The following is a 23,649-nucleotide window of genomic DNA, read 5'->3' as shown; positions in this document are numbered from 1 at the left end:
CTGACCTGGGAGCCCTGGCCGCTGTCTCACCTGTCTGATGGTCTCACAGTAGCTTTCTGTGTAATGGTAGAGAAAAACACAGATCGACTTACTGTATTCCTTCTGACCCCAGTAAAAGAAACTAAGTGGAAAGTATAGCCTAATTATTTATTCTGAGTATCATTGCCAGCACAATCCTTTGCTGGTTTTGCAGGTGGTGATGTTAATAATCCATGGCAGCAAATAGCAAAACTCAGGTGAATAACTTAAAAAGAATACCTTTGGGATGAAAAAAAAAATAACACACACACATCCAAAGCGGTGAAAATAGCATTTTGTTGGAAAATAGAGTAATAATGTGCATCAGAATAAGATGGAAGCTAAAATTAATGAGTGTTTGAATTTAACATTAGCAGTCACAACAATTTACAAGAGGTTTTCAGTTCCAAACATGCTGCTTCCTAGTGGTGTATAATTTATTGGTCAGAGGACAGGGCTAGGGTTTGAAAGAGAGCAGCTCAGTTCTTGCCTCGGCTCTGCCACTTTGTGGTTGTTGCTTCCTGTTTTGGAGCCTTGGTGTTTTCCACTGTGAAATGAATTAAACAACTGACTTTGGGATTCCTGTGGGGAAAAATACCATTGTAGAGAACTAGTTCTGTAGGAGCTTGTCCAGTGCAGAGATAACCTGAAGATAATTCTGTTAGTTTCTGATGGGTGGCAGGGTAGGTTATTTGAAAGCTGCGTTAGCAGAACCCAACTTTCTTTTCTGAATCTTTTGAAAATCCCCATCAGTCTCTGCCTAAGCTTTGGGCTCATACTGAATCTGTAGTCAGAGAGATGCTGCTGGGCTCTGGGTCCCTAAATGGAGACTCTGCTGTTTGGTTTGCTAACAGAGTGGAGGGGTGTTCACCTTCGGTGCAGGTTCCTGCGGGCAGCTGGGCCACGACTCCATGAATGATGAGGTGAACCCCCGAAGAGTTCTCGAGCTCATGGGCAGTGAAGTGTCCCAGATTGCTTGTGGCAGGTGAGTCCTGTGTGCAGTCAGAAACTTTTCTTTGGTGGAGGTTAATGCTGTACTGAGTCATGCAAATAGGGGAAAATAGTCCTGCTTCTGCATTCTGTGTATCAAAGCTAAAGGAATTTAAATCTTACTTTCCATGAGAATTTTAAGACCCTCTAAACGAGATGGTTTTTTAATTGGGGTTGTACCTTGCACTCTAACCTGTAAAAGATACCTTCCCAACTTAATAATTCAGCAAGACTTTAGAGCAGAAGCCCCCTTGGTCACAAGTTTCCAGCCTCTTTAATGAAAAGTGAGTTAGCAGCACTGGTGCTGTGTGGTTGCCTTTCAGAATGTACAGGCTTAGCAAATTACTAAGCTGATCCTGTGAGCCTGATATCAGCTGCCTGTCTGCACAGGCTGCTCTTTGTCCCTTCCACCTAAAGGGCTCCATCCCACAAACTGGTGCCATCAGGTGGCAAAAACTGGGCATTGGTGCTCATGTGAAGGTGCTGCTTGGCACCAGCTTCTGGCCTAGAAGAAATGAGAATAAGTTCTAGGTTGCATTTGGTTTGGTTGTTGGGTTTGGTTTTTTTTTTTCCCTTGGTTTTGGTCTTTGTTTTATTTTGAATTTATTGCTAAACAAGGCCCAAACTCTGTACCCATCTCTTACAGACATCACACTTTAGCCTTTGTGCCTTCTTCAGGAATGATCTATGCATTTGGCTGTGGAACAAGAGGCCAGCTGGGAACAGGGCACACTTGCAATGTGAAGTGTCCCTCTCCTGTCAAGGGTCACTGGGCGGCTCACAATGGGCAACTCTCAGGGAAACCTGGTATGTACTGTGCTCGATTTGAAATGGCAGATGGACATAAATAACTTCACCCGTGGCTGTCTAACGACATCTTAACATTGTTCTGTGAAATTTCTGTAAATGCCAAAAGAAACCCATCCTGTTGTCCCCCATGTGGTCATTTCTGAGTGACCTTTTGCTCTCTCTGTTAATGTGTGCTATCTCCCTTTCTCTTTTTGTGGCAGACCTCAGCATCTGACAATCTTGAGACTTCATGAAATTGTACTCATACTTTACTAATACTGTTCCAAACACTTTGTTCTCTCTTTAAAGCCCCTATTGCAGTTTAAAAATGACAACCTTCCCCTCCTGTGTACCTCTTATGAAAGTGCTACAGTGCTTGAGTGCCAGCTGATTTCAGCAGGGCCTTTGAAGGACCCAGGTGCTCCTTGTAGTTGTACTGGCAGTGCAAATGGGAGGGGAGAAAGTATAAATGGAGTCTTGCATCCATCAGCCTCTAACACAGCTGTGTCTTTCTCAAACAGATGCCTGTAAATACCACATTGTTAAACATATCTTCTCTGGAGGAGACCAAACTTTTGTGCTTTGCTCCAAATATGAGGTAAACCAAATGGAAGTCTCTTTTCAAGTCTTCTCCCCTGTCCCAGCATTCACAACACAGCTTTTGTTTTTACTAAAATCTTCCGGAATGGAAGTATTTCTTTGGACTCCATTCTGCCTTACAAACCTTACCAGCTCTGACAGTTGTTACAGGGATTTCCAACTTCACTGGCTGAAAGTTGCCTTTCTTTGGAGGCACATCAAAGCCATTGGGAAGACACTGATTGCAGTTTAATCAGCAGGGAGGGGAATCCAGTCTTTGCAGATTGGAAGCAGGGAGCTGCTTTCCACCTGTGGCACTGGCTTCTGCATGGTTGGTGTGTAGGGCCATCAGCTACATACAATGGGATTTTGTCAGTCAGTGCTGGATGGAGGGCTGAATGCTGAATTGGTTTTCCCACTTCTGTCTTTTTTCTGTCAAGAGGAGTTTGGGATAAACTTTTGAGGCATGGAAGTAAGTCTAAAATATGACAGTATTTACAAGGGCTTTGGTACATCTAGGAAATGATATTTTGATTTTTTTTCCTTTTTTTTTTAAATGTATTTGAGGATCTTTTTTTCCCTTCAAATTTTTTCATACCTTCCCTTTTGGACTTGTTAGTAATGCCGCAAAACTTCTCACTAAACCTTTTCAGAGACCCCACTAAGGAAGCTATCAGTTATTTATTAAAACAGAGATTATGGATAGGAAGGAATTGTTTTACTGGCCTTGTCTTTGCTGAAATCTGTATCTTCTCACAGAATTCCTTGCCTGCTGATGATTTCCGGACCATAAATGAAACACGTTACACCTGTTTAATAAATGATGAAACTATAGATGTCTGGAGGCAAAAGCTTTTAGAAAAGAACAGTTCTAATTCTGTCAAGTAGGTATTGTGGCACTGGACAAGCCTTTTGTTGAAAGTTCTATTGAAATAGTTTTGTTGGCTTCCGTGCCATGCTTTCACTTGAAATTTAGCAACCTTTTCAAGTGTGGTTCTTGGTCGTTTCCAAGGGGAGGACTTGCCAGTCACAAGGCTGCCAGGTGAGAGCTTCTGAGCAAAACCAGAGGAATTTGAGGCTGCCTCATCATTGCAGATGGTGGGTGGGAACTTGATTTTAAAGTTGTCCTGCATTGTTTGCTTAAAATTCATGAGAAGCAACAAGAACTTGTGAGCAGACTGATTAAGTTCTTTCCCCAGTGTGCTTGCCATGAGAAGGGCAGAATAGGTGGAAAGGAGGCACTAACTCCTCCTTTCCAAGAGGGACCTTACATGATCCTGAATGAAGTCTTGCCCTCTGTGCCTCTAAAGGGGTTATCCTGACATTGTGTCCCATGAAAGGAAGGGAAGAGAGATGAAGAGGTTTACTGAGGCATCCATTCATAACCTATATCTCTGTTTTCTTTTCTCTTCCTGCTGCAATCAGTAATGTTGTTCAGATACTGTCCTCAGCTGCCTGCTGGAATGGAAGCTTCTTGGAGAAGAAGTAAGTGCCACGTTTCCAGATGTATGGCTTTCCCTTGATGCAGACTGGAATCCCATTGTTTCACTCACTTCTGCAGTGGGATTTGATTTTTTTTTTGGATCAGGCAGGAGATGAGGGCAGAGGATGTTCCCTAAAGGGGTGGGGTGGTCAGAGCTGGGTAAGGAAGGCAAGTGGTCTAAGAGAGTGCATGGTGAGTGTACTGTAAGTGGCACAGAGATCTTAGAGGTGCCACAACTGTTATTCTTCCTTATGAAGCAGATACTAATGTCTTTAAAGAGAGGGATAGGAATCAGACATTAAGGGAAATTAGGGATGCCAGGTATCTGAATAGTCTCTCACCCAGCTGAGCTAGCTGGTGCTTGTGAAAATATACTTCAACACAGGCTGCTCTTGAAAATACATCAGGGGCAACAAGGAAGTGCTTTCCTTTTAGGTGACATCACACCTGGAAAGTTTTGTGGCTCTGCTTGCAAAAGGAGGAATTTCAAACGGGTGTAACCCACAATAGGTGGGGACAAGGTTGTAAGACACATAGCTGAGTCAAAGGCTGTGGGTTGGGAAGACTTGTGTTGGCTGTGTCTGTAAATGTTGAGGAGGCAACAGCATAAGATGAGGAGGAGGAGAAATTTTTCTGGTGATGTGGTGAGTAAATGACCTGTAACTAGGTGAAGAAAAACTTACTCTGAGTAATCTTTGCGTAATACATTCCAAGAGCAGCTTGAAGATAGTTTGCTAATTATTCTGGTGTTTTTCTGCTTGTCCAGTGGTTTCTTCTCTAGTGTTGTGACATGTTATTGCATCAGGAGAGTTGTGTCATGTTGGTTTAAAACCCTTGTTGAGGTATGCAAGTTGCTGAGTCACTTTAAATAGTCTCATGTCTCCTTTGAATGTGGAAATGAGTGGAGTTTATGGCTTCATCAGCCAAATACAGTTGTTCTTCCACTTCAGTGGTGTCTTCGCTAGTGCAGGACTTAACTTCTCTAGAGAATCTTCAGCCAAGTGAATGTTAAATTCTGAAGGCTTAAATGAGGCTGTATTTAACTATGTACCTTTATACATGAAGTCTCATGTCAGGTGCACTTGACAGAAGTACCCCCAGTGCATCCCTCCTGTGTCCTAAGGCCATGTAGGCCTGCTTGCCTTACAGGATTAGATGGGAGAGCAGCTTTTCCATGGCTGTGTGCCTGAGCACAGCCAGCACTGCCTTTGCAGAGCACAGCCCCAGGTGCTCTGTACCACAGTGTGTCTGGGGGGAGCTGATTCCAGCCTGGAGCCTGTGCTTTTATGGGAATAGCCATCGTACCACAGCAGGCTGTGTTCAGCTCCTCATGTGGTTACACCATCAAACTGACAAATGCATTCTGTCCTTAATAGCTGCCTTCCCCTTCAGGGTGTCTACTACAGTGCTCTTAAGTCAGTGAAGGAGTCCAGGGGACACCAGAGACTTTGGTGAAGTGTTTCTCTGCAAGAATCCCAGCCCTAACTGAGGCCTGGAGGAATTTGGAAGGGAGAGTCTTTGTTTCTAGTCTTAGGAATTCTCTAGTGCTCATTTCTCTATTGCTTGCTCTCATGCCGTGTCAATACACAGGTAATAGGGTCTCTTCCTTAATCTTATGCCTGTCTGTGACTTCTTTTTTAAAGAATCGATGAACATTTTAAAACCAGTCCAAAGATCCCAGGGATTGATCTGAACTCCACGAGAGTGCTGTTTGAGAAGCTGATGAACTCCCAGCACTCCATTCTCCTAGAGCAGGTATTGCACTTCTGAGATTTAGATGTCCAGAGGGGAAAATTAGAACTTTTGTGCCTCTCTAACATGGAAGTACCAGCACCATTGTTTGGCCAAGGTTGTATTGCAAATCTGAAATCCAGACACTTAATGGTACCTCTCCTTTGACCTGGGCTGATTTTGACCTCCTCAGAAATGTCTTTTATTTAAAAACTTTATACTTGAATGTCTGCTGAAATAAACTCTGTGTATGTTTTATTTGTAATTATTATGTGTCTGTCAGGAGTTGAGTACTTTATGGTTGTATAACTTATTCTCAGAGAATTTCTTTCACAAGTGCAGAGCTGTGGGATAAAAGCATACATGTTCCCCTTGCCACTTTTAGCTATAATATTTATAGGTTTTGAAGTTTTCACTCTGGGTTTGACTTTTAAAACAGGCTTTTACCATTTCATCAGCCCTTAAACACTGTCTACATTGTAGGTGCTCTATCCCCCAGGATAAGTTGTCTTTTTTGTTTTGTTTTCTCTCTAGATACTGAAGAGCTTTGAAAGCTTTTTGATTCCTCAACTGTCCAGCTCTCCACCCGATGTTGAGGCAATGAGGATCTATCTGATTCTCCCAGAATTCCCACCATTCCAAGACTCCAAGTATTACATCTCTCTGACCCTTCCTCTAGCAATGGCTATTTTGCGCCTGGACACCAACCCCAGCAAAGTGCTTGGTAAGTGTCATTTAAAAATTGTTTTAATTTAGAAGTAAAATATAATTACAAAGAACACTTACTAGGGAGGTTGATCTAATTTACCTTATCTACTTTACCCACATTCAGAGACTCAGTTCCAGATAAATTTGCATTTCTATACAGAAACACAGATTTTTGTATAACATGAAGATTAAATTATCCTATTCTCTTAAATTTGATCAGCTATTGATCACTTCAGAATATCTTTCCTGTATAAGGTAAAAAAAGAATACTAAATATAATATTAAATTATTTTGTCCTCTACAAGATGCAGACAAACCTTGATCTGTTACTAAGCTGAACATTTAAACTCCTCTCCCACTTCTGAGTCTTTTAATTTCTAATATATTTTCCTCTGAGCTTATTTTAAACTGGACAGAACATATGCTGCTTAGTGATGTTACTCACATTTGTTAAGATACTGCTGTTCTTGTTATCTTACTGTGTTTCTTAAGGCTTTTTTGTACTAAACCTGATATTATCATGTAAAATGCTATGCAGTGCAGACCTCCAAAAGAATCCTAGGCTCCAGCTTTTACTCTGCAGGTGATTGGCTCTAGGAAAGAAGCTAATAGTCAGTGTCCCTTCAGGGGAAAGTAAGGGTTACCTGTCCTTGGCAAGAAAGAAATCAGCCTCTCTAAAGAGGGGGAGTTAATCCTTTAGTGCAGATGTGCCAGGAGACCCCTGCTAGAAAAGTCTGGTGCTACAGAGAATTGCCAGGCAGCTCTGTGCTTGTCACTCCTGTGAGACAGGTGTTTGCCCGCAGGATCATGGTATCCCGAATGCCAGGTACTTGAAACAGTGTCTTGAATTAAAGACTGAAAAACTTCCAGTTCAGGCTGTCACCCTGATCAGGGTTTGGGCTGGGTAATGACTGGTGTGGCTGGATGGGAGTGGAAAGGGACAAGCTTTTCAGTTTCTGGTATTTCGATGACTCTGCCTCACTTTCCTGTTGCTACAGCTAGGGCAGGAATGGGGAAGGTTTTTTAAAGTCTTCAGGTGTATTCCCCTTTTTTTCATGTGTAACCCCTTATTTAGGGGATACTCTGGCCTTTGATTGAGGTTTGTATTGATGTCCTCTGCTTTCCAGATAACTGGTGGTCTCAGGTGTGCCCAAGATATTTCCTCAGGCTTGTGGACCTCTACAAAGGTGCAGTGGTTTACCTCCTCAGTGGAAGGAAGACGCTGCTGATCCCAGTCCTGTTCAGCAGCTACATTACAGCTGCTCTCAGGCTTCTGGAGAAACTCCACAAGGTGAGAGGAAAGCCTGGGCATGTGTTGGCTCAGGATGATTCAGTCCTGTCTGCCCTTGGGCAGTCGTGAGCTGTCTGTCCAGTCACAACGTGGGAGAGATGTCAGTGGCTTTCCTGAGTCCAAGGTTCTTGAAGATTGTTTAGTCCTGTCTCAAAGACTAGAAATAAAGTTACCCTAAAGAATGGCATCACAAATACCTGTCCCTTGATGGTCTCTGCTGTCACTGTGTTGTTGCAGGGTGGTTGGGTGAGGAAGAGAGGGAACTAAAATAAGTTATAAAGAGGTTCTATTTGATTCTTCTTGGTTTGTGCCAAAATGTAAGAGATTGTATATTGTTTGTAGAACATTCTGGGTCCTTTTGTTGCACAACTGAATTTATGAAAGCAAACCTGAAAAATATGTTAAAATATGTCAAATATTTCCATCTGTTCTCTTCACTAGGTGAATCAGAAGGTTAAACACGTGGAATATGATAAGTTTTATATCCCTGAGATTTCCAGCTTGGTGGACATTCAGGAGGATTATCTCATGTGGTTTTTGCACCAGGCTGGAATGGTAAGAGGTTTTATGTATAGTCATGAAATAGCTGTCCATGTTTGTGTCTCTGGCTGTAGATCTGTATTTCCAATATCCTTAGTCAGAGCATAATATATTCAGTATAGGAGCTTCTGTATGTTAAATATCTCAGATCTGAGTGCTTTACAAAATTGACCTAAAAATAAAAAGGCTGTCAAAAGAGTTGGAGCTAGCAATATTTAACTAAAGATTGCAACAGTCTCTGTGATTGTTGCTGTGAATTCCATTCAGTCTTTGCACGAGGTGATTAATTCAGTCACTGGATCCTTTTAATGTAATCAAGACCTCAGGAGCCAAGTCCTGTATTCTAAAATGATAATTTTTGCCCTTTACTTCTGCTGTTTAGGCAGGTATTGTGAATAATGTAGCCAGTGATGTTAAAATGTTGCTCTGTAAGAGGAGGCAGTGTGGCGTTCTGGCTAGGGGACTGAACCAAGCCTCAGGAGATGTGGGTTCTGTTCCTGGCTCTTCCAGTAACCTGCTGGGTGATCTTGGGTAAGACCCTTCACCTCTTTTATGTCTCACTTTCCCATCTGTAAGAAAGGAGATAACTAAACTGAGGGCTGGAATATGCTGTGTGGGAACCCAGTGAGATTATTTAATCATATCAAGGAAAGGAATCTCAAGTGTAAAAAAAACACCAAAAAACATCTGGGATGCTGCAAGAGTAAAACCTGAACTGTAGTGATAACTTTTGTGTGTGTTTTCATGGGCTTTGTAAGTGTTGTGTGTGCTGTGCCCCCATCCTCTACTTTCCATCATTTAAATAGTGCTGCTGTACTTACCTTTAGTGAGCAGAACAATAAAGTACTGACTTAAATTTATGTAAGGGATAGTTAAAAATGTGTCAATATGCCTAATGATGAATAATATGCATTGCAGGGGTGTTCTTGTATCACCAGGTAGTGGCCTTATGGTCTCTCCTGTTGTTTCATATGGTTTCTGCATTTGTTATTCTTCATAAGAGCAAATTTCACGCATGGCAGACCAACACAGGATTCTATGCCAGTCAGTCCTCTTAGTAATGTTTGATGTTCATGTTTTGAATTAGACTTGTGCATTTTCTTGAGAAGGAAGTTCCCATGCTTTTCTTTAAGAGGAAGAAAAATAGGTTGTTGGTCCCAAAGGAGGAAAATTTACTTTGGGTCACCTTTGGACTAGTCCATCCAAAAAACCCACGAGACACAAAATTGAAAGAGTAAAAGATTTTCATACTTCTCTTTTTCTTTCACAGAAAGTAAGGCCGTCCATCATGCAGGTAAGAAAATTGTTTAAAGATTGTTCTTATTTAAATTATTAAAATGTTCTTATTTAGAGAAGTGCTCTGGAAGCTATGGATAGGAACAAGTCTTGCCTGTCTTTCTTGCAGGATGCTGTGACTCTCTGCTCTTACCCTTTCATCTTTGATGCTCAAGCTAAGACCAAGATGTTACAGACAGATGCAGAATTACAGATGCAGGTAATCATTCTCTCTCTGTTTTCCTGACACATTTCTTTTTCTCTGCTTTTTGCAATGGTGCCTCCATGGAAAGGGTGTTAATTGGGAGCTGGTGTATGCAACACTTTATTGTTTCCATGATACAGGAGAGCAGTGAAGCTGGAGTGTAGCAATCTCTTTGCCCTGGATACTGCAGAGGCAGTGCTTGGTGTCTTTCCCTTCAAAATGTTTGTCTGGCAACATCAGAACTGCCAGATATGCATGTGGTGGAAATTTAAACTGTACAGGGAAGGGGTAGTTATTATTTATGATAATCCAAGGATAAGGAGTAAGGAGAGGAGCTGTAAGACTGGATAAGTAGACAGACATTCAGGTAAGTAGACACTTGTTTTGAAATTTCTACCTGCTGCAGGAGTGGTTGTTCCTTCTAACAGTGAGATGAGATGTTGTAGACCAGCTGCTGATGCTGTTTGTGGTTGCAGGCAGCAGCCCACCCACCCAGGGGCAGTGAGGGGCACAGCCCTGGGCCCTCCAGGAGTGTGCTGACAGTGAGTGTCCAGCTCCAGCACCCTGTAGGTGGCAGCCAAGCCAGCTCACAGCCAGGCTGTGACAAGGGCAGCTGGCCTCTGTGCCAGTGGAATGTCCCAGCACCAGGCACTGCTCACACAGGTGCCTCCTGAGATGGGCACAGTGTTGGGCACTGGGACCTGTGTAAGCAGGGCATACAGGCACACAGTACAGAGGGAGCATGGGATTCTTCAGCCCTGGAGAAACCAAAAAGGCAGAAAGGAACCCCAGGCATATAGTGGTTAACTGTTTTCCTTTCATAGGGAGAAAAAAAGGCTTAGGCATAGGCTGCTTTTCACTTCTCTTTTATTTGCAGGTTGCAATAAATGGTGCAAATTTGCAGAATGTCTTCATGCTTCTCACCCTGGAGCCTCTGCTGGCCAGAAGCCCTTTCCTGGTACTTCACGTTCGCAGGAGTAACTTAGTTGGTGATGCTTTAAGGGAGTTGAGCATCCATTCAGACATTGACTTGAAAAAACCTCTCAAAGTAAGTCTCCCCCATATCTTTAGCACCCTCTTATTTGGCAAACATTTCTGCAGCCTTTCAGCCATTCCCATTACCTCTTCACCAGTGTGCAGTAACTTCTCCGTAAGTGTTCAACACAGGAACTTTTGGTCTAGTCAGTGCAGGGACTGTGTTTTTCTGACTCCTGGAGTGCTTTGGCAGCGGATAGTTTACAAGAAGGCAAGCACAGGGTTTGCTCTCTTCTCCTGGCGTGTTGAGTGTTCAAGGGCCAGGGGAGGAAGCATTTTGTGCTGTTATGCAATCTCTGTTTTGCCCTTCTGCAGGAGTAGGCTGTTTACAATAGGATGTGTTTAATCTCTGAGAGATTGCTACAATCTTCAGTAGCTGCTGTCATGCTGCTGCTTTGATTGTTGGGGCGACAGGTGGTTATTTGTGGTTTTCATGAGGATTTAAACATTCTCAAAGTACCTGATTTGCCCCCCTGTTCCCTTTCTGTCCCTGCAGGCAGAGCACTGAAATGAGCTCATGGGTTACCGTGGGTTTGGGCATGTTGGTCAGATTGCTTTGCATAGCTCTCAGTTAGAGAGAGGTCTGATTCACTCAGTCTCAGCTCTGCGTCCCTGTCATGATCTGCTTTTTCTACAGGTCATCTTTGATGGTGAGGAAGCTGTTGATGCTGGAGGAGTGACAAAGGAATTTTTCCTCCTGTTGTTGAAAGAACTGCTCAACCCCATCTATGGCATGTTCACTTACTACCCAGAGTCAAACCTGCTGTGGTTTTCAGACACGGTAAGCCCTTGCCCTCTGTACATACAGGTTGGAATAATATGCTGCATTTAAATGACAAGGAAGTTAGTGGCAAGCTATGGGAAAGAAGTGTTCTTCCTCTCATTTTCTGCTCATGATACAATGTGAACTCTATTTTCAGTTAGTGTAAATAGGTCCATTAACCTTAGTAGAATGGTGATGGTTGTGCCTGTTAAAGAGTTGGCTCTCTCTCTTTTTTCTTATCCCATAATAAAACTTGTATTAAGGGTCAGGTGACAGGTAATAGAGCTCTTATTATCATGAGTGTGGTGGTCATGTGCTGTTTTACAGAATGAGAGGTTTAGGTGGTAATGGCATTAAAGTTTGTGCCTCCCTTGCTGTTCACATAATTGCAGCCAATCCACTTAGCCATGCATCACTATTGCCTTCAGGATCTAAAGTTGTTAATGCTTTGTATGAGGAGGCTCTTAAGCAGCAAGGAACATGGCCTGTAGTGGAAGGTTGTTGGTTTTGGAAGAGTGTGGAGTGCAAGATCTGTACCTGTCAGATGGCTGGAGATGGTGGTTTATGTCCTTTTCCTCACCTCCATAGATAGCAAGGTGGGAAATGACATGGCCAGTCTTCCCTTGAGGTGTGGCTGTCCTGCTGGGGGCGTTACAGGGAAGGAAGTGGCCTGGTATCTTCAGTAACTTGTAAACAGTATTATAGAGCATTCACTCCTAATGCCAGTGCTATAAAACAATCTTTTGGCACCAGGAGTGATGACAGTGTAAGCACTGAAAATGAGTCGTGTGTTGGGAACATTTAACGAACGTGGGCAGTCAGTCTGCGACTGACACAGCAGTGAGAGTCAGTGTGTGAGGAGAAGGAGGCCTGTGCTAGCACCTCTGCTGCTGTGTCTGCCTGGCTAGAACTGTGCTCATGCAAAAGCTTTTAATAGAAAATAGGGTGGGTAACAGGGAGAGGATTGTTAACACATTTTCTTGCAGTACAAAGACAGTAAACACTGAAGCACTGTTATAGTGTCTAAACGCAGAGGTGTTTAAAAAGGAACTAAAAGGCAGGTAAGATGGAAAGCTGCTGTTTCCACAGTGATCATGGCTTACAAAAGTAATAGAGCATGGTTTTTGAAGCTTCATTTTTGTGCCACACACCACCAATAAATTTACAACCAAAGTGGCACCTGATGGGAGCTCTCTGACTCTGTCCCTGTTGGAAAAGCAGTGTCTGGCTTCTTAGTGCATGTAGGAAAGGGTACTGTGCATTGCACCAGTGACAGTGTGTCTCATCAGGATTTCTCTGTGTGGTTTTGCAGTGTTTTGTAGAACACAACTGGTTTCACTTGATTGGCATCATATGTGGTCTTGCAATCTACAATTTCACAGTGGTAGACCTTCACTTTCCCTTGGCTCTGTACAAAAAACTCTTGAATGTGAAGCCCTGCCTAGAGGATTTGAAGGAGCTGTCCCCTACAGAAGGAAGGTATGAAAATCAAAATTTGCAGCTTTTCTGGAAGGTAGACCATCCAGCTAAGAACAGGAATGCCAAACTAGATAAAAGCTGATGAATAAAACATCTCCTGATCCTTTTGAGTAACTGGTGGTGGATTTTGTGTATGACTTCTCTCCCACAGGCTCTTGGATCAATCTGCTTAGGCTCCCACCCTCCTGACCCCAAGAAACTGGGTACCAACACAGCCAAAGGACACCTCCCACACCCCCTTTTGGGAACAGGAGTGGAAGCCTGTCCCTGCCCTGTGTGACTGTGCGCGTGATCCTGGATCCCAGCCTCAGCCTTTCCCCTTGAGCCAGGCTCAGACTAGCAAGGGAACTGTGTGTAGGGCTGTGAATCATCCCATCCATGAGCCAGAGCAGCTCTGACCTGCTCCCATGACAGGAAGAAGTTGAGTGGAGTGAACTAATTACTTTTTCCAAGTGATGTATTGAATCTTTTCTACCTAATTGCATAGGGATGCTGGTTCCCCCTCCCACTGGGAAGTTAAGATCCCACTGTCTGACTGCTGTCTTATTTCTGTTTCTGAGTTGCCATCTGATTCATCTACACAAAAAGATAGCTGTATTTTTCAATAATGAGGTAAAATGCCAGGAAGACAGCAGCAGGATTTTGGGGGGTAGCAGAGTATTTTCTGTGTGGTGGCCATACAGATACAGTCCACCTCTGTCTCTTCTTCCACTCCCTCAGAGCTTTGTGTGGTGATGACATAGAATTACAACTTTAGAACTAGGAATGTAATTCTGTTCCAAAGTCAGGATCATTAAAGATGATCCATGAACTAGGTAGTCACAGACTGTATTGATAATTTCTGTGGACTGGCATCTATCCTGCTTCTACCAAAGCATCTCTTTAGTGGAGGTGTATTTCTTTTTTACTGTTTCAGATGACTCAGATTCTGTCTCTTGCAATCTTACTAGCCAGATGTATGATGCTGGTTACTTCTGCTGAATTTGTTTTCCCTATTAGAGGTATGGCTTTTAAAATCTCTGATTATTGTTTTCTTCATTTCTTTCCCTATTTGTTGTTTAGGAGTCTCCAGCAACTTTTAGATTACCCTGGGGAAGATGTGGAGGAGACGTTCTGTTTGAATTTTACAGTAAGACACATTTGACATATCAGCTCTCTGATTGCTGTGGTACAGTTGAAGCCTATCTATATCTTCATGTGTATTCTGGCTGATTCCAAATGCCTATAGCACACAGCCCATGCTAATGTTAAAATGTTCTTTGCTGTCAACTCCCTTCTTCTTTTGTATGTATGTGGTGCTAAAAACTGAGCGATAAGTAGATTAAGCTGAATGGTTTTCAAAATAGCCTTGTTGTCACTGTTCAAAGACCTGATGCTCTAACAGGTTGTGAGTGATGCGTTCATCTTGATCTGGATCATTTTTTGACTCTGTCCAAGTCCTGTCCTGGGGTAAAAACAAGGTACATAAAACTGCTCCACACTGTGAAGAGCCTTGCTGAGCAAGGAGAGTGGTGCCCATTTCCTTTTTGCATGAATGAGAGAGCACAAACTCCCTTAGATCAAATTTACCTCTGGAGTGAGTCAGACCTGCATCTGACTGTGTCTCCTGCAGCAGGAGCTGTAACTTGGGATGAGACAATGAGGCCATTGTGATGGTAATGCAGGCTGTGTAAAAAAGAATACCTTTAAAGTAACAAAAGAAACTCTTACCCAAATTCTTTTTCACACATAAGGGCTTCTTTTATCTATGACCCTTTCACATTCTTTTCAGGTAACCAATTAGTGTACACAGTGTAGGTTTGTACTGCTGCCATCCTTGGCTGGCAAAAGCAGGAAAATGTCATTTATTCTTCCAGTGAGAGAGGATGAATTAACCCACTGAGTTTCTGTTTAAAAAGGGAGTCCTTTTTATTGCCAGAACTCATGAACTTAGTTAAAAACAGTTAGTTTTTACTTACCAATCTCCTGGGGTTATTTTTTCCCAGGAAATTTACCTAAAATACTTTTTTATTCCTTTCTAAGTTCACATTTCAACTTAATAGCAGTCCAACAGCAAATGTAGGTGATGGTGGGTGGTGAAGCACACAGTGTACTGGGAGCAGAGAACAGAAGTTTCTGCACATACCATTTTCTCTGTCCCACTCTTTACATGCCAGTCCTCAGCTGTCTAAGAGGACTCTGTGTTTCTTACAGGCACATGCCCTGGAAAATACTTCTGGTAACATTAATTTCCTGGTTTTGTACAGATCTGCAGGGAAAGCTATGGTGTGACAGAGCAGAAGAACCTGATTGAAGATGGAGATAAAATCCTGGTGCAGAAGGACAACAGGCAAGTGGGGCAGCTGTGGGGATGGACTCGTGCTCGTGGTGAAGTCATGTGCCACAGAAACACAAGGGAAATGTGGGGGCTAATTACCAGTCACTGTGAACAAATTTTGAGACCAGTTGCTCAAAAGTTGCTGGGCACTAGCAGCACTTGAACAAAAATCAAGTTTTCATCATCTTTCCACCAATGTTTGGAAAATGTACTGTGCACTTGGATTGACATCTTCCCTATAAAAGGCCTCTGTATAGACCTTGGTAGTTTTTCTCATTTTAAGTAGACATTGGAGACATGATTTTGGCCCAGGTTAATAACCCTGATGGCTCAGAGGGGAACTGTATGTAACCAACAGAACTGAGCCTGGCAGACTTGTTTGTACTCCTGATTCTGGAGCCGGAAACTTTCCTTTGGCACGGCCTGACTCCCATCCCCGATGACAGCCAGAAGGACCTGCTGTACTTGGATCTCTTTCCATTTGACTGAACACCCAGGGTTATTACTAGCACAGCTACCATTCCCCCCCCCCCTTTTTTTTTTTTTTGTCCAGCTGCTGAACTATTTTCTTCCCATAATCTTGTAACTGGATTTCTACAAGTGCCTTTATTACTTGAAGCAGTGTTCACATTCTTTCTCTGCTGGCAAAACATTGTGATCCAGTAACTACTCAGCAGCATGGTTGGAGACTTGTACTAGGATTGCTGAAGACCTTGCTGGCAAGGCTGGAGATGAAGTAATTTCCTATTAATCTGATTATTTAAAAGGGTTTTGAATGTGTCTGAAGCCATTGCTACAGCAAAAGCTTTGTCTGTGTTACTTCTTACCTGCTTTGCTGCTGCCCAAAATGGTGCAATTACACAGCTAAAGAGCTGCCTCCATGCCAAACCCACATGGGTTTCTGTCTCCCTGCAAAGAGAAGATGGACTTCAGCTAAAACAGAGGAGTGTTTAATCTACCCCTGCAACAGTGAAGGAAAGATAAAAAATGCCAGTGTTAGAACCCTTCAGGTTTTTAAGTTGGGCATATACATTCAAAAGAGAACCTGCCTTTTTTTTAACTGTGTGCCATCCAGTACAAAGGAGCACTTGGGAAGAGCAGCAGGGTTAACTACTGGAACTGTTTATTAAGTCAGGGTAGGAAACAAGGGAAGAAAATCCTTAAGGAGAAAGGCTAGTGTGTAGTTCTACCAGCTTAACATTCCAAAATTCAGTTGCTTTATCCTGACTGGAGTTCTGAACTCCAGCTAACCTCTAAATCCAGGTCTAGACATGACTGTCAATTTACCTTACAGTGCTTAATGACTTCCTCCACCTCTACATTTAGAGGCCAGGGACCAATTTGCCACCCTATGGCCTGAGTAGTTTGTTGTGTGTATGTCTGTGGGCACTACCTTTCCCGTGTGAGGAAAGTTCATTGGAAACTGGGAATGCACAGGATTGCTGTAACTGACGAATGCTGAGTAGGAAATGCCTGCATTTTCCCTTTTTCCTCTGGAGTTCCTAAAATGCTCTTGATGCAGAGTTCATGACCGTAACAGCCAGAGAGGAATTAAGCAACAGTTAAGTGCTTAATCAGCTTGAATTTCCCTAATGCTCAGGTGACTATGGGGAAAATGAAAATAAAACAAATGCACTGGAAAATAACTCCCCCTTTGGTATATGATTTCTTAGTCCAGGTTTTCAGTTTTGTTATTCTGCTTCCTTATTTCCTTTTTACTTCCTCACCTGTCCTTTGCTGCTTTTGTGTAGTGCATGTGGTGAGAACTCCACCAATGGCCAAAATGTTTCTTCCAGTTGTAAGCTCCTCAGCTTTACTGGTGGCAGAGAGCCTGGGCGAGTCCCATGCCACCACTGCCAGGGAGTAAGCAGACACACGGTAGCACTTGCTGCTGAGCACTCTGTCCATGTTGGTGAGAGGAGGGCAGTGGGTTGAGCCTGCTTGGAGACTCGTGTTTGCGAAACACTTCACAAACAGAAGCTGGAAAACTTGGCAGTGCTGCTGCTTAGACATGTGATTAAAAGTGCTTTCCTCTGCCTGCTTTCTCTCCATGCATTAGGGAAGAATTTGTCGAAGCCTACGTAAATTACATCTTCAACGTTTCCATCCACGAGTGGTACACAGCCTTTTCTACTGGCTTCCTGAAAGTGTGTGGAGGGAAGGTCCTGGAACTCTTCCAGCCCACAGAGCTCAGGGCCATGATAGTTGGAAACAGTAACTACAACTGGGAGGAACTGGAGGAGGTAAAGCTTCCCTCTTGTACTGTTTTTTATTTTGCACAGGTGCCAGGATTGTGCAGTTGCATGAGGTGGGCATTGGTCTGTGTCAGGAGATGGGATAAGCCATGATGCTTTTTTTTTCTCATGTTCCTTGTGCACTTTGCTGTCACTCACATGAAAAGTTTCTCACTGTGCTGGCATGCTACAGATAAAACTCAGGGAGGAAATTCAGGATGAGGAAGGACAGGGAGAAGGACTTCAGTCTGTTTTTTAAGGATGAAATCTGTGGCCAAAGGGAGGACACAAAAGGTCTACACCTGTAGTAAAACTCCAGTGCACAGGGGCAAAAACTACACAAGGGTTCAAAGGGGAGTCTGGACACCCAGAAAGGGTTGTATCCTCTCAAAAGCTGTAGACCCGCATGTCACTCTCAGTGCAGAGTGTGTGATCCTGTTCATGAGTTCAGCCTGTGAAAAGGCACTCCAGAATTGCTCTCCACACTTGTAATTAGCTGAAAAGCAGAAGTTTAATGTCTGCCTTCCTCACATTGCCAGAGAGCTCTTGCCATGTCTTTGAGCCATGCCATTGCCCATCACCCATCCTGTGTTCCCTTTCAAAGCTATCAGGCACAGATCTGATGTCAGATACTAGAAAAGATCAGGTCTGGGTTCTGCTTAGTCTTTGCTTTCTTCTCGTGCCAGCTGAAAATGTGATATTTTGGTTTTTTAATAGAGTGCTGTCTATAAGGGAGACTACACTGCCACCCACCCGACTGTGAGAATGTTCTGGGAGACCTTCCATGAATTTTCTTTGGAAAAGAAGAAGAAATTTCTCTGTAAGTATCTTGCAGTGGTGCAGCATCTCCTGGAATTGAAAGACTTGGGTGGGAGTGGCTGCGGAGCTTCATTGCACTGAGTTGGGTGATCCAGCATGAGTGACAATATCAGCTAGTCAGAGCTGGGGCTTCCCTCTATTGTGGCTTTTTCTCTTCTCTCCTGGCCACCTAGCTGGCTCTAGGTGGCCCTGCTTGAGCAGGGGGTTGGCCCTGAGGACCTCCAGAGGTCCCTTAAACCTCAGCCACTCAGATTCTGTGATGGATAAAGGATAAGATAAGATGGATAAAGGCCAGTGCTCGTGCCTGCCACTGGCCTTGCTGTGTTGCAGCTCCCCTGGGAGTCTAGTCAGGGTTTCAGCCCCTCCAGGCAGGTGGGGCTGAACTTTGCCAGGTCCCTCAGCTGTCCCAGCTGCCCGGCCTCCCTTGTGCCTCTGCAGTGTTCCTGACGGGCAGCGACCGCATCCCCATCTATGGCATGTCCAGCCTGCGCATCATCATCCAGTCGACGCCCAGCGGGGAGCAGTACCTGCCCGTGGCCCACACCTGCTACAACCTGCTGGACCTGCCCAAGTACAGCAGCAAGGAGATCCTCAGCGCCCGCCTCGTGCAGGCCATCGACCACTACGAGGGCTTCAGCTTGGCCTGACCCCCCTGCGGGGCTGGCACAGACTCCTGGGTGCTGAGCAGCAGAACGATGGGCTTGGGATTTATTTTTGTAAGGGAATAGATCTGAACTACTTCTTTTTTTTTTTTTTTTTTTTTTTTTTTGGGGGTGGGTAAAGATAAGTAATAATAATAATAATAATAATAGAGATGATGCAGTCTCAGCCTGATGCTGCCAGCAGGGAGAGGCTCTTGCTTTTGAATTTTTTCATCTGCTGAACAAAATCAGTTCAGTGGGCATTTCTGTTGTTTCCCCTCCAACTTGACATCACTGCCCTCCTGGCAATTCCTTGTAGTTTGTTGCCCCCATACACACACACACACTCTTACCTCTTCTTTTAGTTCAGTCGAAATATTTTGATGTCCCTTGCATTTAGGGTATGGTGGAAACAGGATGAAATAGCGATCTCCTCGTTGAAAGGCTGTGATTCCCCCCCCTTTTTTCCTCCCTTTTTAAATGCAAGCTGGTTCTTGCTTGCTTTGAATGGAAATATCTCCTCTGCCCTTCAGTCTTTGGTGGATGGTACTGGGCTGGGATGTCATTTGTGACCCCAGAGCGGTGCATTAGTGATGTTCCATCTTTTTGCACCAGGATATCTCATGGAAAATATGGTAGTTTACAGAGGTTGGCTTGTTTTTCCTCACTTGTCTTGAATTTTGTTTTCAAGCTTCTCAAAGAAGCCTCAGAATCCCTCTAGAGTGGGATTTGTGTTCAGGCTTGTGGAAGGACAAACCCTGCCTATCACAGCAGGTTTCTCTAAATGCCTCCCTCGTGCTGTGTTTCTGTCCTGCCAAGTCTGCAGCCTGGGTGGGTGGGCTGCCCTCTTTTTCCATCCCAACAGCCCTGCTACTCTAATACCAGGTGAGATGCCTGCTTTTACTGCTGCCACCTTTGTCCAGAGGAGCTGTGTGTGTGGCTGTGTGAGTGCAGGGGTGTGTGAGCATGGGAGGTGTGTGCAATCTCTTCAGTCTCATCAGGTCCGGTCAAAGAAAGGAGTAGGAGATCCACATTTGAGTGATAGCCCCCTGCCTGGAGATTGGTTTGATCTTTGCAGTTAGGCTTATTACTTTGCTGTTTGAGAACAGCCCTCTCGCTTGGCAGCTGTTTTGCCAGGGGGCCTGAAGGACATTCTGTGTGAATTAGACTGAAAATGTAGAAAAATCTCTACCTAAATCTGTCCTGTATGATTGGAGAGCTTTTGTCCTCTTTTCCTCAGTCTCATTGCCCCATTAAGTGAAGTTTGAATGATTTTTCTCCTTTCTCCCATGCCATTTTTTCAGATCTTGATGTAAATCTCATTTTAAGCCTAGGGTGGTTTTGACATTGACTTGTTATTAGGACATAGTATTTATGCACCATGTTCAATTTACAGTATTGAACTTTGCACCTCGTAACAAAAGGTTTTAGGCTTCTGGATTGTTCTTTTTTTTAAAAGACGAGCTGTGGGCTACATTGAGAGCCCCCCAGCCTCTTTCTAATGCAGCATTGAAGACAAATATACAATTATATCAAATGTTTATTTTCGATGTGTGTGTACATAGTACAGTATTATGCAATAAATTTGATGTTTAATTCTGATGGAGTGGCTGCCTTTCCATGTCAGGGAGCAAAGGAGAGGCTGCTCCAGGCACCAGCACTGCCTCTCCCCCTGTCCTGTCTCAGGCAAAGGGAAGTCCTCCAAGGAAGATCTTGGACTTGAGACCAGCCCTCAGTCATTCCATCCATGCATCTGTGGTTAGACACATATATTGCACATATTTTATTTGTTTAGGTGGATGGACACAGGTGTCTGCACATATCCTCTTACATAGAGTGTAATGTGTGCTCATTACTGTGTGACCTGTATTATTGTGTAAGGTCTATCTACTGTTGTTTCTGGTGTGTATAGTCTATATCTTGTATATAGTGGGTTGCATTATTGTAGATAACATGTGTTACACTACAGAGGTAAGTGTGCATATGTTTTATATATTATATAAATGCAAAATGTGTGTATATTTATATTTATGCATCAGATATCTCTTTTCCAGTAGCAAGTGTTAGCCCTATTCAGCTGAGGAGGGGGAGGCAGAAGAGGCCAGGGCTGTTGAGGACTTTATGAGCCACTTTATTGGGCTGAGCCATCTTTGGCAGCATCCCACACAGAACAGAAGCTGTCACCAAACACCTGCAGTCAAAATAGTTGTATTTTCTTGTTTTATACAAAACACAAAGCGTACACATAATGTTTTTCAATCTATTCATATTTAAAAGGACACCATTGATTCAATTTGAAGTTGCTGTTACATAAATCATGTAAACAGACCCGAGCCTAGAGTCACTGAGATGTCATTAGCTGGGGAATGCATTTCCAGGTTGCTTTTGTACACCAAATGCAGTCTGAAGAAAAGGGATTGTTAACAATTTTTTTTTCAGTCAGGCACCCACACCTACCCTGCTACTGGCTTCTGCACTCAGCCAACCCCAGTATTTGCTATATACCAAGTTATTTGCAAAATTATGTGTTGTTTGATATATGTACATAGCTGTTACTCTAGGAGCTGGCTCCCTGCATGCAGGTGTCCAAAGGGAAGCACAAGGATCATACACTTGCTGACCATACAAGGTCCAGCAAGTGTTCCACTCTTTATGCTGTGAGTGACCATGCAGGTTGGTGAAACTTGACTGCCCTCTCCAACAGCTGGAGATGTCAATCCACTCCAGTCTCCAAGGGCAAGAGCTTTTTCCAAGACATGCAGTAGGGGTGTGGGGTGAGGTGTCCAGTTTGGACTCACAGAGCCAATTCCTGTGTCTTCCACCCCAAGCAAAGGGCCTCTGACACCACATGCTGTGGCAGTCAAAGGCACCAAAACCCTGGTGAACATCTGAGGGAGAAACAGGAGGAGCCCCAGAAATCCTGCTCAGCCATCAGCACAATTAATTATGCCCCGTTTACTCCCCTTCTACCACCTGTGGGTTACTTTGTACTTCTCCAGACATGTAATTTTCTACTTCTCCCTGCAGACATTTTTTTTACTCAACCTGTAACAATTTTGGTCTGGTTGCCCAGCTCTCACCTGAGCAGCAGCAGTCAATCACTGACTTGCAAACAGCTCCAAAGACAGCTCCTCAGGCAGGAGGATGGCTGGCAGCATTTACTCTCTGAAACTTGCACACACCAAAAATAACAACAAAAATAACAACCAGTGTATCAGCAGAATGATTAAAAGAAAAATGCTTTAATTTCACTGCCGTTAACAGAAACATCCATTATTCAGCTGTTTACTCAGGAGTAAACAGAACAAAACCAAATGCAACTTGTTAGAATGACAAGTTTTCCCTCTGTCTTTCACTTCTGCAATCTTATTTGGTGCACAGCCCGTTCATGGCCAGCATTTACATTTGAATGATTTATTATACCACAATGTGGTAACACAGACACGTGTCCAAGGCTGCCCTGTGGATGGGAAGCCCAGCAGACCCTACTGCCATCCTACAGCAGACAGCTTTGTTCTAGTGACATGGAAAGAGGTTGTCTTACACTAAACAGCTTATTTATATCACATAAAGTACAATTTTGTACAGTACTTCACACCTTTTAAAAAGTACAGTCTTGTATTTAACGTTGTCCACTCAATAATCATTGATGTTGGCACAGACAAATCATCAAACAAAATGCACAGCTCCTTCTTAGATTGACCTGGTGTGGTGGGGCAAACATAATTTCTGGCTATTTGTGGTCAGTGGGAAGTTAAATCATCTGTATGATACAAAGACAATGTTTTAGTGCCCAGGAGTCCTCCTCCTGTGCAGGTTTGAGAGAGGGCAGTCACAGCATCTGCAAAGCCAGGACACAGTTCAGCATTGGCATATGTATTTCCAGGACTGGAATTCTAAAATCCACTTCTTTCTGATAATCTTTTCTAGCAGTTGCCTTCACAAGGAGGCAGCTGAAGTTTTGCTTTGTTTTTGCCACAGGAAAGGACTTGAACAGTTCAAAAAGAGAGATGGCTAGGTGCAGGGTTTTTTTTTCTTTTAATGTACAATCTCTTCTAATAGGTTTTGTTACTTTTAGTTTTCAAAGTTCAAAAATATAAACTCTCTAAAGTGCATAACTGTACTTACATTTCATAGAAACTATCTGAAATTCTAGCAATATACCATGTAAACAGCAGTAACTAAGCATCAGAAAATGCTACAATCTCATCAGTTTAAAAGTAAAATGGACTGTTCCCTACATATCATTTTTCAAGATTTGTCAGGGGAAAAACCCAGCTGTTGGGGGTGTCTCAGGTTGCAATGCAAGATGTAACCAAAAATATCTATTCTATTACCAACTGTTAAAACCAGGTGGGGCTGTATTCTTTATCTCTTCCATGACCCATCCCTCGGAACTCCAGGGGGTATCTTCGGTTAATGGCCCATTGATTCTTACAGCATCACTGATAAAATCACATCCTCCCATTGTGAGATGCTCCGCCCAGGGGGAGGAGCCAAGCATTCCTGCCTGGATATAATCTGATATTTGGAGCACTACAACCAGCCTTTTTCCACTGGATTCCCAGAGGAAGACCAGGCCTATCTACACCACACTGAACCTTCAGAGGAAAACTACACCCTTCTATAGGACCACTGCTTCAACAGAACCACATCTGTCACTCCAGGAGGACTGCAGCCATCATTCCAATTGGACTGCTACTAACACCCTGACCCAGAGGGTGTCAGGTTGTATTCTGACTCTGTCAGTGC

The 23,649-nt window shown here is 43.5% G+C and overlaps 1 protein-coding gene across 1 annotated transcript in view; it reads left to right on the top strand.

The window, feature by feature from the left end:
- The window catches only part of HERC3 (HECT and RLD domain containing E3 ubiquitin protein ligase 3), a 42,490-nt gene extending 23,469 nt beyond the window's left edge, over positions 1-19,021 (top strand). The window contains exons 7-25 of the mRNA XM_030947858.1: positions 873-1,003; positions 1,655-1,815; positions 2,319-2,395; positions 3,136-3,260; positions 3,802-3,861; positions 5,503-5,614; positions 6,125-6,314; positions 7,426-7,589; positions 8,031-8,144; positions 9,400-9,423; positions 9,535-9,624; positions 10,487-10,657; positions 11,282-11,425; positions 12,720-12,886; positions 13,949-14,015; positions 15,133-15,215; positions 17,263-17,446; positions 18,155-18,257; positions 18,695-19,021. Coding sequence (XP_030803718.1) covers positions 873-1,003; positions 1,655-1,815; positions 2,319-2,395; positions 3,136-3,260; positions 3,802-3,861; positions 5,503-5,614; positions 6,125-6,314; positions 7,426-7,589; positions 8,031-8,144; positions 9,400-9,423; positions 9,535-9,624; positions 10,487-10,657; positions 11,282-11,425; positions 12,720-12,886; positions 13,949-14,015; positions 15,133-15,215; positions 17,263-17,446; positions 18,155-18,257; positions 18,695-18,903 — 2,376 coding nt within the window. The 3' untranslated portion in view covers positions 18,904-19,021. The remainder of the gene's footprint in view (positions 1-872; positions 1,004-1,654; positions 1,816-2,318; positions 2,396-3,135; positions 3,261-3,801; positions 3,862-5,502; positions 5,615-6,124; positions 6,315-7,425; positions 7,590-8,030; positions 8,145-9,399; positions 9,424-9,534; positions 9,625-10,486; positions 10,658-11,281; positions 11,426-12,719; positions 12,887-13,948; positions 14,016-15,132; positions 15,216-17,262; positions 17,447-18,154; positions 18,258-18,694) is intronic.
- The last annotated feature ends 4,628 nt before the right edge of the window (positions 19,022-23,649 follow it).

The sequence above is a fragment of the Camarhynchus parvulus genome, chromosome 4, assembly GCF_901933205.1.
Source record: "Camarhynchus parvulus chromosome 4, STF_HiC, whole genome shotgun sequence".
Classification (NCBI taxonomy): domain Eukaryota; kingdom Metazoa; phylum Chordata; class Aves; order Passeriformes; family Thraupidae; genus Camarhynchus; species Camarhynchus parvulus.
This window is presented reverse-complemented; position numbering and strand designations above follow the sequence as displayed.